At 47.0% G+C, this 12,145-nt stretch overlaps 1 protein-coding gene across 6 annotated transcripts in view; it reads left to right on the top strand.

The window, feature by feature from the left end:
- The window catches only part of LOC144772707 (uncharacterized), a 650,472-nt gene that overhangs the window by 222,183 nt on the left and 416,144 nt on the right, over positions 1–12,145 (top strand). For 3 of the 6 annotated variants that reach the window (XR_013599826.1, XM_078657201.1, XM_078657203.1), the window contains one exon: positions 6,880–6,907. The exons of the other annotated variants lie outside the window; for them this stretch is intronic. Coding sequence is in view for 2 of the 3 variants with exons in the window: in XM_078657201.1 (XP_078513327.1) it covers positions 6,880–6,907 (28 nt within the window). In the remaining variant the exon portion in view is untranslated. The remainder of the gene's footprint in view (positions 1–6,879; positions 6,908–12,145) is intronic. 6 annotated transcript variants of the gene reach the window in all.

Genomic DNA, 12,145 nt, shown 5'->3' with positions numbered 1-12,145 from the left:
CGCCAAAGAGAAGCCAGTCTGCGCCAGTCCGCGTCCAGACGCTTCTCGCTGGCCCGGGTCTGGGGTGGTGACCGGCACCATGGTGGGTACTCGAATTGCCTATAACTCCACGAGGTTACACTCCTTACGTCCCCCCGTCAGTCTTTCCTGTTGCCATTCTGTCTCCCCAGCTAATATCGACCATCACTGTAAACATTGTACATGGAGCACCTCCCGCCCATATAGCGACTCCCTCCCTTTGGGAGAGACTTGGAGAATGTATCTCCTTAATTGCCGGTCGCTACCCAAACATTTCACAGAGCTGCATCTGTTGATCGATGAGCTTAATCCTGACGCCCTATTTTTAACGGAAACTTGGCTTCAGATTGACAACGACCCGTCCTTAATATGGGCCACACCTCCAGGCTACACACTTAAGCGCCTCGACCGCCAATCGGGGAGAGGCGGAGGCCTAGCAATTATATACAGGGACAGCTTTAAGTGTCGGGTCACTCCTAATTCCCTGCTGACTTGCGAGAGCTTACACTTTGCACTTGATCTCTCCCCTACCACCACTTTTTCTGGTATTTTACTCTACCGCCCACCGGGTTCCCTGAATAATTTTATCACTCAAATTACTGATCTCACTGCCAACGCAGTCTTGACCTCATCTAACCTCACCCTGCTTGGGGATTTTAACATCCATTCAGATGACCCCCAGGATATGGCAGCTAATAACTTGCGTGCCAACATGCAAGCGTTAGACCTCTGCCAGAGAGGCCATCAGGCGACCCACAAGAAGGGACATCTCCTTGATCACATATACAGTAATACCAACCTTAATGTAGAGTCCCCTGTTCCACTGCCTTGGACTGATCATTTTTTGATACCGTTCACCTGGCTTTCTAACTCCTGTTCCCCCCGTGAGGCCTCTACCAAGTACATGGGCAGGAAATGGTCCTCACTTCCCCTCACCGACTGGACATTGGCTCTCACTCAAGACCCCCCGAGAAGGGCCTTGACCCCTGCCTCTGCTTCTAGCAACTTTGATCACTGGATCTCCAGCACCCTAGACCGAGTTCTTCCCAAACGCCCCTGTAAACTCATCAGAAGACCTAAAGTTGCACCCTGGTACACTCCTGCTCTGAGGTTATTAAAGCTTGACTGCCGCAAACTAGAGAGAGCGTGGAGGAAGGACCATTCTCTGTCTAGGAAAGATGATTATAGGTCCGCAATAAGGCTCTATAAATCAGAGATTAAATTGGCGCAAACCTCCTTCTACGAAGGGAAAATTAGTGCTGCAGCCAACGCGCCTAGGGAAATCTTTAGGATAGCCAAGTCCCTTATTTCACCCCCGGCTGAGCGTCCTACTGCTGAAGGGGCACAAGACCGCTGTAATGAGCTAGCTGCCTTCTTCTCCAAGAAAATTTCGACCATATACTCTTCTTTTAGTAATCCTACGGTCAACGCCCCCTCCGTCCCATCTAAGCCAGCTGATTCTCCGGCTCTCTGCAAACTGGATATAATTCCGCTTCTTGATGCCGGCAGCCTGGATAGATTAATTTCTAAAGTTTCTTCCGGGTCTCCCAATGACCCGGCACCCCCCCGGATCCTTGTCAAGGCACTGGACGTTATTCGTCCTGTCATCCTGGAAGCCTTAAACACCTCCATCGTGGCCAGGTCGGTCCCACTCCCCTGGAAGTGCGCCATGGTGAGGGCGCTTCTCAAGAAGCCCTCCCTGGACCAGAGCAACTTGTCCAACTATCGCCCCATTTCGTTGCTCCCCTGGCTGAGTAAACTGCTGGAGAGGCACGCCAACAATATCTTAACAGACTATTTGGAGTCCAACTGTCTGTTGCGTGCCTCCCAGACAGGTTTTCGCCCTCAACATGGCACAGAAACCGCTATGTTAGCGGTTACAGAGGAAGCAAGAACGACTTTGGATCGGGGAGGAAAGGTGGCCATTATCCTGTTAGACCTTAGCGCCGCGTTCGACACGGTGAACCATGCCACGCTATTACACCGACTGGCGGGCATGGGCGTGTCGGGCGCGGCTCTAGACTGGCTTACCTCCTTTCTGAGTGAGCGCTTTTTCCAGGTCTTCGAGGGTGAGATAGTCTCTCCCAAACACCCTCTCAGGTGTGGGGTCCCTCAGGGCTCCTCCCTGAGCCCGACCCTCTTTAACGCCTACATGGAACCTCTGGACAGGATAGTCCATCCCTTTGGTGTGCGTATAGTCACCTACGCGGATGACACGCAGCTTGTGGTCTCGTTAGACCACGCAGATGGATCATCCGACACCTTAGGCCCCTGTCTAGAGGCTGTTGCCAGATGGATGCAAGCCTCCTGTTTGAAGCTTAACGGGGAGAAGACAGACATCATTCTACTCGGAAATCCCTCCCCGTCTGCTCTTGCACCCGTCTGGCCACCATGTCTTGGCGCTCCTCCTGCCCCCAAGTCCCAGATAAAGAGCCTCGGGATCTGGCTTGACACCGCCCTTGATTTCTCGGTCCAGGCTACTAAGACTGCCGCCACTTGCTTTGGACTAATGAGGATGCTCCGGCGGGTGCTCCCTTTGCTCCCTTTCCAGGCGAGGAGGACCATGGTCCAGGCCCTGATTCTCTCTCGCCTGGATTATGGGAATGCTCTCTACCTAGGAGCACCGGCTTCGGTACTGCAGAGGCTTCAGGTCACACAAAACAGTGCGGCCCGCCTACTGTTCAATCTCTCCCGTCGGCAGTCGGCGAGGAAGGCTCTGAAAGACCTCCACTGGCTCCCAATGGCTGCCAGAGTGCAGTTTAAAGCTTTGTGCATTATGCACAAATCCTTTCACCGTGTAGGCCCAGCGATTCTGCACCCTTTGGTCACGCCTTATGTCCCAGCACGCCCCCTTCGGTCTGGTACCTTGCAGCTGGCCACCTCCTCTAAAATTAACAAAGCCCGTTGGGGTGGCCGCTCTTTTTCCCATTCGGCGACCAGACTCTGGAATGCCCTCCCCTTTGCCATCCGAGGAAATAGCAACCTCCTCTCATTCAGAAAGGCCTTGAAAACGCATTTGTTTGCTAAATCCTGCTGATCTGCCCCGAGCCTGCGCTAAACCATTTTATCTTCAAGCGCTGCGAGGCCCTAGGGCAGTTATGCGCTATACAAATGCAATTTTTCATTTCATTTCATTTCATTTCATTACAGAAAAAGGCAAAATTATGTCACGTTTCCTGATTGCATAAAGGACATCTTTCATTATAAACGTTATCATCAGCCCAGTTTGCAGTAAAGGTTTTAACCTGTAGTATACCATATCTCCACTTTAAAAAAAATAGTTATATATGGCTCCCCGGGATGAAATTAAGAAATAGCTTATATGTGGGTGGAGGCTTGTAGTCTAACAAGGTGTCATTCAAGCTACCAGACTTGATACTCTCTCCCAGAGGTAGTCTCTACAGCACTCCTTTATCAGTAGGCATCATCAGGGTTCTCCCACAGATCTGGTAGACCTATCTCCTTCCACTTTGTCCTAATAAAAGCAAGCCATGATATCTTCTCCCCCACCTTTTGGGTGAGAAGCAGCTTAATCAACTGCCTGTAGGTTTCCAACTCCTCATTGAGACATAGCCTACGCCAATAAAGCAGGGGTCTAGACAGCAAGGTGAAGTTAATCAGAAAAATGCCCATATCAAGCAGCTAGGGAAGTCAGGAGCACTCTGAGGGAGATTTAGGAGCTTCCTAATAATCTTATTTTTGGCTTTAGCAAGAGGTTCAGTTCTCACATGCCCCCAATTTCTGAGCCATACATAGCAGCGCCTGTAACTTTAATGTTGTAAAGCACCATTGTTGGTGTTCACCACAGCACCACAGCACCAACCTCCTGCTGGAATCTCAGAGTACTCCTATTGACCTGTGCCACCCAGCTAAGTTTATTTGTTATGAAGTCCCCTAGATAGACAAACTCCTGAACTTGCTCGAGTGGAACTTCTTTTACCGTAATATTCACCCTCATCTTTCTAAATGGGCTAAAGACCATACATTTCTTCTTTCTTACGCTCAATTCCAGTTCCCGCCCACTACAAAAACACAGGAACTTGTCCACTATGGCTTCCAAGATTGATGGGGTTTTTGATATTAAGATGGTATCATCTGCAAATAATAAGGTAGAAATCTTATGGGCACACAGTTTAGGGGTATCATTCCCCGGAAATCCAATGCTTTCACTACGTCATTAATATAAAGAGTGAACAGGGTCGGCGCCAAAATGCAACCCTGTCCCACACCAGACTCGATTGTAAAAGAATCAGTTAGCTCCCCTTTATTTTCAAATCTAATGCGCAGTATTTGCAGCGTGCACTTTCATAAAAATTACTAGGAGAGTCTCTGAGATGCCCATGTGCTTTACACCTCCCACAATTTTGCGCTCTGGATAGGATCAAACGCTGACCTGAAGTCAACAAAGACCACATAAAAATGACTCAGGTCCAGCAAAACAGTTTTCCAATAAAGGCAACAGAAATGCAAAATTTGGTATATAGTGCTTAAGTTTTTTACTAAATCCAGCCTGGTAATCTGAGAGCATACCATTTACCTGTTTTCATTATAGTAACTCCCCAAGTACCAGATTAGAAAAACGTTTTGTGAGATATCTATAATGCTAATTGGCCTAAATTTGTACAGGTCTTCGGTCATACCCTTTTGGAGGATAAGAACTTCCGGCAATGATTGCATGGAAATAAGGCCCTCAAACAGACAGCTCCAATAAATATAAATTGTCTGCCACCAAGTCGGCACCTGGCGCTTTATTTTGGCAGATAGCCTTAATTGCCTCCATGATGTCATTAAGAGAGATATCTAACTGGTCAACTGTGTTTCTTACAAATGGAGGGACATATACACTAGTGTTTAGAGCATAGGGGAACCTTGTTGAATAAACCTTTTGAAAATGTTGAAGCCAGACCTGAGCCTGACGATGAACGTCAGTGAGGGTTATGACCTGTCAGCAAACATGGGCCAAAGACCCCAAAAGAGCTTGTCATCTCCCTCACTGGCTGCCCTGACCAGAGTCTCTCAGACCTTCAATTCCCTTGATCTTTGTGTTGCTGACAAGTTCTCTTTATAACCCTTCCTAGCAGCGGAAATTTGCACTCCAATACCAGCCTTTAGTGCCCTCTTGAGGTGTACCCTCTTTGCCCCGCACTGGCTATTAAACCAGGAGCCGCGTATTTGCGACTTGCTTACCTTGCCTGGCTCTCTAGTTATTAATGTCGTTAGGTCACTAGAAAACTGATCATGGATGTACAATAGTTCAAGGCAGTTAGGGGAGGCATCGTTTTGGTTCTCTCAAGGGTATTAGCAACCAACTCAAAGATTTTTGCTAAGACACTTTTGTCCTGTACTACATGAGACCATTTAAGGGCACATCTATTATTTGAGAGGCCTAGTTTACCTGTCATTTTGAAAATAGGATGGGGATGATTTTGAAATCCCATACTATTCATTTTTAGATTAAGCGCATTATGATCACTATAATATCTCTGAATGACTGTAATCAAAGCAGCCCACATTTTAAATGGTAAAAATATATAAACAATACAACTTTTCTGATCTTCACTTTTAAGAGTATGGACACCCCTTCTATCTGAACTACCCCTGCCATTGAAGGCTCTCAACCCCACCCGAAGAGAGACACCCAACAATTGAGTGCCCACTGCTGAGCCCTTTTTAACTGGAGAAAGGTCAAGATGAGGGATACCCCAGGCTGTATCCTCGTCTTCAGTTATATCATAACATACAAGACCAAGGGGCTCGAAGGTGATATTAAATCACCTGCACCAATTAACAGCTTATCTTGCGAGTGCTCTTCTGTAGCCTTCTCTAACATAGATAGTGTTTTAGCGATCCTGTTCTCCCCTATACAGCTATTATAAACATTGAAAAAATACAAGGTGAGCACATCTTTCTCAAGTTTAATTCCTAAAATATCCAGAGTATCAAAATTAATCCTTGTACCCAGATTATAAAACCACCCGTAGGCTGCCCCTTTTACTGTAAAACAGCTTGGCAATGAAAGGTAGTATACCCAGGTCTGTACACTGGCTCAGTACACCAGGTCTCTTATAGGAGACAAAAATCAAAATCATCCATAAATGCTCCACAGTCAGGATCGGCTTCCTTAGCTCTCAAACCAGCAACATTCCAAGAGATAAGATTCCAACCTTTAGGTTGTGTTCGAAAAAATATTGGGGGTGGTGAAGAAATCCCTGTTGCTGGTAACATGTTCCCTGAATGAATACCAAGCAAGATGTTGGAACCCCTCAGATTTACACCCACTATAAGGGAGTTGCCAGTAGGGTCTACCAAGGCTTGCTGCCAGACTGAATGCTCATAGAAAGAGGCTTTCGTGAGAGAACAGCCTCTCTGCTCAGCGCCATATTGTTGGCTGTCAGACTACTCAACATAGTGGAATCTGTGGTTGCAAATGTGACGGGGGATGAGGAATAGCCAATGGAACTGGATGCAGTGACTACAAATCTTCCCATTATTCCTAATTTCTTAGTAGACCATCATGGGCCAACTCATTATGTTGTGGTATTTGCAGCCCCAAGAGTTACTTTGCAGACTGGTAATGGTGACTTTGGGGACGTGCAGAGTCGTACTTGCCTATAGAGCAATCATGCATTGCCTGATGAGCAGGTCTGATAGGTCAGTGTTCAGGTCAGATTTTGGCTTTTTGTGGGCCTGTTTTATGGTCTGCTGGCACTGTTTTTATAGTTGGCTTCCCTGATATTAAAACAAACATTGCCTGCAGCAAGCTCAAATTCATGCAGTCTGGTACTATTTTTTTGTTTTTCAGTTACTTCACCTACTACTGTGATAGACAAGTAAAATACATCTCTTTTAATTCTATTTCAGAGCGAAGTAGCACAGAGTGCGCAAAATTGTAAGTCACGCAGCTTTTTCTTCTTTGCCTAAATTTCATAGATTTATTCAGGCCTTTGATTGGAAATTGAGCCTTCCACCAAAGTATTCACCTCGGTGCCCCACTAGCCACTTCAATGACTAAAGCACGCCTGTATCTCGTTGACTTAAGCGCAGGCATTCCTGTTGTAAAATGAAGAGTGCCTCTTGACTTTAATCTGTGCACTTCAGGAACGTGTATTCCTTGTGCATTCCGAACGAAACCTCAATGTATCTCCTGAAATGGGTTTTGGCGCCTCAGTTGTTAGTAAAATCCCCTTTCCTTTAACCAGCACCGACGAGTTAATGAGTCATAAGAATTGTTCTAATGAATAACTTTCATACGGTGCTGTGATCCTTCTCATTTAACGTAGAGGTTGCAATGGTGCAATGCAGAGGTTGCAATGCAGGTGTTCAGCAAAGGTTTCTTGACTGTGTACTACCTATTGTTTTGCGCATGTGCCAGGAATTAAAAGACTATTCATGTAAACTACAGGAAGCTCTATCTGACTGGCAGCTGAGAGATTCTGCTTTTGTTCGGATAGGAGTTCCTTGAGTTCAGCGTTGCTCTACACAAGGCATTACATTTCATTTCTCCAGTATTAGGGTGTCTTTCATAGATTCACATGCTTGAATATTCCCCATCGTCGGAGTGGGAGTCCCACGGTAAATAAAATAGCAATAATATACTATATATATATATATATATATATATATATGAAACAAGCGCCTCCTCTCAATGAAAGAAGCAGGAACCTCCACGGGGAATTCAATGGCAGAGCCTTTAATTACAGATTGATGGCGAATGCATTTCGGCCGGTATGGCCTCTTCAGCGCCTGCGGTGGTGTGAACGGAAGTCCTGACGCTCTGCAGTTAAAATGCACCTACTCGCGCTGGATAGGTGCGAATGGTAGCTCCGCCCCTCAGCGAAAGGATCCTCAGGTGATGATGCATAGGGTCCGATTGAATCATCGGACTCCATTTCCCAGGATGCAACAGTGGCTCCCAGGTGAGTAATGCTGGAGGGCGGTATTGGTGAAATCCAATGAAATAGCTATGGGAGAGGTGCTCTGCACAGCGTTCTTCCCGCAAAATGAAACAAAAAGTCCCGCCAAAGGTTTCTTGACTGTGTACTACCTATTGTTTTGCGCATGTGCCAGGAATTAAAAGACTATTCATGTAAACTACAGGAAGCTCTATCTGACTGGCAGCTGAGAGATTCTGCTTTTGTTCGGATAGGAGTTCCTTGAGTTCAGCGTTGCTCTACACAAGGCATTACATTTCATTTCTCCAGTATTAGGGTGTCTTTCATAGATTCACATGCTTTAATATATTCCCCATCGTCGGAGTGGGAGTCCCACGGTAAATAAAATAGCAATAATATACTATATATATCTATATATATATATATATATATGTAACAACATAAAACCTGAAATATGTACCAGAAAAAAGGCATAACCTGCCTACACATATTTCTACATAGGAATGCATGGGAAAGGAAAAAAAACATATGCAGTCTATCCCTGTCATTATGTTGGTCCAAACTACAGCCAATCAGGCGACAGCAACCCTCTAGAACCTACTCCTCAGAGCTCAGCACCTCAGATTTTCTACCGCATGTCGTGTGTAAGGGAGTCTCCCTGAGCTCTGCTCAGTTTTCTCTTCTCTTCAGGTTTTTTCCTGGTTCTTCAACATGTCTACGAGTAAGAAGTCTCTTTTCAGAGCTTGTTCTTCCTGTGGAAAGCTAAGACTTTTTTCAGAGGACCCACAGAGTAAGTGTATTTGCTGTCTTTACCCGGACCATGAGGTGGGGAGCTGTAAGTTCTGTAGAACATTCTTCACAAAGACTTTAAAGGACAGGGAAGGCCGTTTACTCCTCTGACTTCAAAGACTTAAGGATAAGGATAATGTACTTTCTGATGCTGAAAGTCTTATTTCTGGCCATTCCCAAGCAGCCTCCAAACGTGGTAGTGTGCAGAAGTTGCCTTCTCCATATTTAAAAAAGAAGAAGATGTCTCTTTCCTTGGCCCCTGCGGTGTCTTCACCACTTCCTACCACTTCTGGGCCCACGAGACCTGGCTCTCAGGCTCCTGCTGCAACTTCCTCAGGTTTTTCTTTGAAGAAAACTGATTTTCCGTCGACGACGGTGTCGTCTACAGTTCCGTCGACGAGATTGGCTGTCTCTGGTTCGAAATCGACGACGACAGTCACGACGACGCTTGCTTCTGGATCGTCTACAGCCCCTTCGTCGACGTCATCGTCGTCGATGAGGGTAATTCTCAGTTCTAAGACTGTGTTGTCGATTATTCCAATTTCATCGTCCTCGACGAAGAAACCTCCGCCGTCGACGGTTAGATCATCGTCGACGAAGGGTGTTAAGATGTTGGTTTCGTCGACGCCTTCGACAGCGAGTGTTCCGTCGACGACTGTCCCGTCGATGAGTGTTCCGTCGACCGACCGTCGATGTCTTCCACTACGGTGAGAGCGGCTAATGCTATGGCCATCTTGGGTCGATATGACCGTCAAGTTTGGGCAGATATGTCCGCCTATGTGGCGTTACTTCCTGATGCTTCCAAGGCGGAAGCATTGCAGCTTCTTCAGGAAGGAGAAAGAACATCTGAAGAATTTATTGATTGTGCAGTAGATGTAGCCTGCACTGGATTCCGACAGCTCGATGGAGCGGCTGTCTTACGTAGACAAGGTTGGTTGCGCTCCACCTCCTTCCGTCAGGAAGTTCAGACTAAAATTCTCGATATGCCATATGATGGCGAATCACTCTTTGGAGCACACATTGACGAGGCGTTACAATCTATAAAGAAGGACACAGACACTGCACGTGCCTTGGGGATTCTTCAATTTAAGAAACAGTCCTTTCGGGGTGCTCGAGGACGAGGCGCCAATTCCAATTTTCGAGGAGGAAGCAATCAATATCGCTTCTATAACCAAAGCAACCAGCGTTTCTCCAGTAACAGACAGCAGTCGTCTCGTCGACAGCCGGCCAAGACCTATAGAGGAAAAACCTCTTACAAAGGATCTTCTAATAAACGACAATGACTTGCCTTTAACCCAGCAGGTTGGAGGTCGAATCTCTCTGTTTAGTTCTCAATGGTCCTCCATCACCACGGACCGTTGGGTGCTAGACATTGTAGAAAAGGGCCATGCATTGGAATTCGTCAAAATCCCTCCTCCAACTCCACCTTCCGGGCCGCCATCTCCGTACCTCAAGGAACTTTTCCAACAGGTTCACCTTCTGATTCAGAAGGGTGCAGTAGAGGTAGTGCCAAAGTCTCAAAGAGGGAAGGGGTTTTATTCCCGTTTTTTCCTAATCGTCAAGAAGAACGGGGAATGGAGACCAATATTGGACTTGAGAGCGCTAAACCAATATCTCAAGAGTCAATCCTTCAGCATGCTAACGCTTACAGAGATCTTGCATTTGCTCTTAGTCGGAGATTTCATGGCTACTATTGACCTCCGAGACACCTACTTCCATGTTCCAATACTCCTACGTCATCGGAAGTTCCTGCGAGTTCAGGTGGGGCAACAACATTTCCAGTTCAGAGTATTGCCATTTGGCCTTCGTTCCGCCCCTCGAGTCTTTACCAAGATATTGGCTCCTGTAATGGCCTATCTACGCCTCCAAGGTGTCCAGATATTCCCATATCTCGACGATTGCCTAATGAAATTGCAGTCTCGCGCACAACTGCTTAGCCATACCTCCCTTTGTCAGGGGATGTTTCGCTCCTTGGGTCTATCTCTCAACCTAGAAAAGTCCCAATTATGCCCTACTCCTTGCAAGGATTTTCTAGGGGCCACATTGGACACCACGCTGGCAAAAGCATTTGTGTCCCTGGAACGTCAACAAAGGACTCTTCGTCTAGTGTCTCTTATACTATCAAAGCAGTACGTTTCAGTTCGGTTGCTGAAGTCATTTCTGGGGATGGCGTCATCGTGCATCGCACTCATCCCACATTGCAGACTGCGGACACGTCCCATTCAAGAAGAATTAGACGGACAGTGGCGTCAGGTCACCGGATCCTTCAACGATCTAATTTGTGTCACGACTCACATGAAAACAGCGCTCAAATTGTGGACACAGCCAGTAAATCTTGCAGCAGGGACGTCATTCCTATCTGTCACTCCAGATCTCACGCTCACGACGGATGCATCTTTGGAGGGATGGGGGGCACACCTCCAGGACCTGTCCATAAAAGGAAAATGGACTCTGCCTCAGAAAGCCTGGCACATCAACAAATTGGAGCTCATGGCTATATTTCTAGCGCTCAAGTCTTTTCAACCCGTGCTGCAAGGAGAGTCTGTCCTTATACAAACAGACAACACAACCTGCATGCATTACATAAACAAGCATGGCGGAACAAAATCCCCGGTACTGTCTCGACTGGCACAGTCAAATTAGGACTGGTCACTCAAGCACCAAATCACAATCACCGCAGTTCATCTCCCAGGGATATCCAACCTCCTGGCGGATTCCCTCAGCAGATCCCGATCATCAACCCACGAGTGGGAGCTACATCAACCAACACTCGAAATGATCTTTCGTCACTGGGGTCGCCCGCCACTGGATCTCTTTGCCACACCAGAGAACCGGAAATGCCCAGCTTACGTAAGTTGGCATCCCCACAAAGCGTCACAGGGCAATGCCCTTTTGATGAACTGGTCCAATCTGTTTGCTTACGCCTTTCCTCCGATCCCTCTAGTGCCTCGGGTGCTCTGGAAGATACGGAGAGAACTCTGCCACATCCTTCTCATTGCTCCCAGGTGGCCATGGCAGGCATGGTTCTCGGAGTTGCTTCTTCTGTCCCAGTGCAAGCCCATCCTTCTACATCCTCGGATGGATCTTCTTTCCATGGACAGGGGTCTAGTTTACCATCCGGACCCCTCTTCTCTGAGCTTATCAGCCTGGAACCTGAACACTGCGAATTTGCGCATCTAGCCATTCCACAAGAATGTCGAGACATCCTTGCTCAGGCCAGAGCTCCTACAACTATAAAGACTTACAAGTTGAAATGGAAACGATTCTGTCATTGATGTGCTGCTGCCGGTGTTCATCCCATACGTGCAACGCCTGCACAGCTCCTCCCTTTCTTCTTTCAATTGGCTCAGTCAGGATTGTCTCATGCCACTTTAAGAGTTTTTCTGGCGGCAATTTCACGCTTCCGCCACGATGGCTCCACCTCCCTCTGTTCCTCTAGGATAATA

Source organism: Lissotriton helveticus, chromosome 8 (genome assembly GCF_964261635.1).
Source record: "Lissotriton helveticus chromosome 8, aLisHel1.1, whole genome shotgun sequence".
NCBI classification, from domain to species: Eukaryota; Metazoa; Chordata; class Amphibia; order Caudata; family Salamandridae; genus Lissotriton; species Lissotriton helveticus.
Note: the sequence above shows the minus strand (reverse complement) of the source record. Positions and strands in the feature narration are given on the sequence as shown.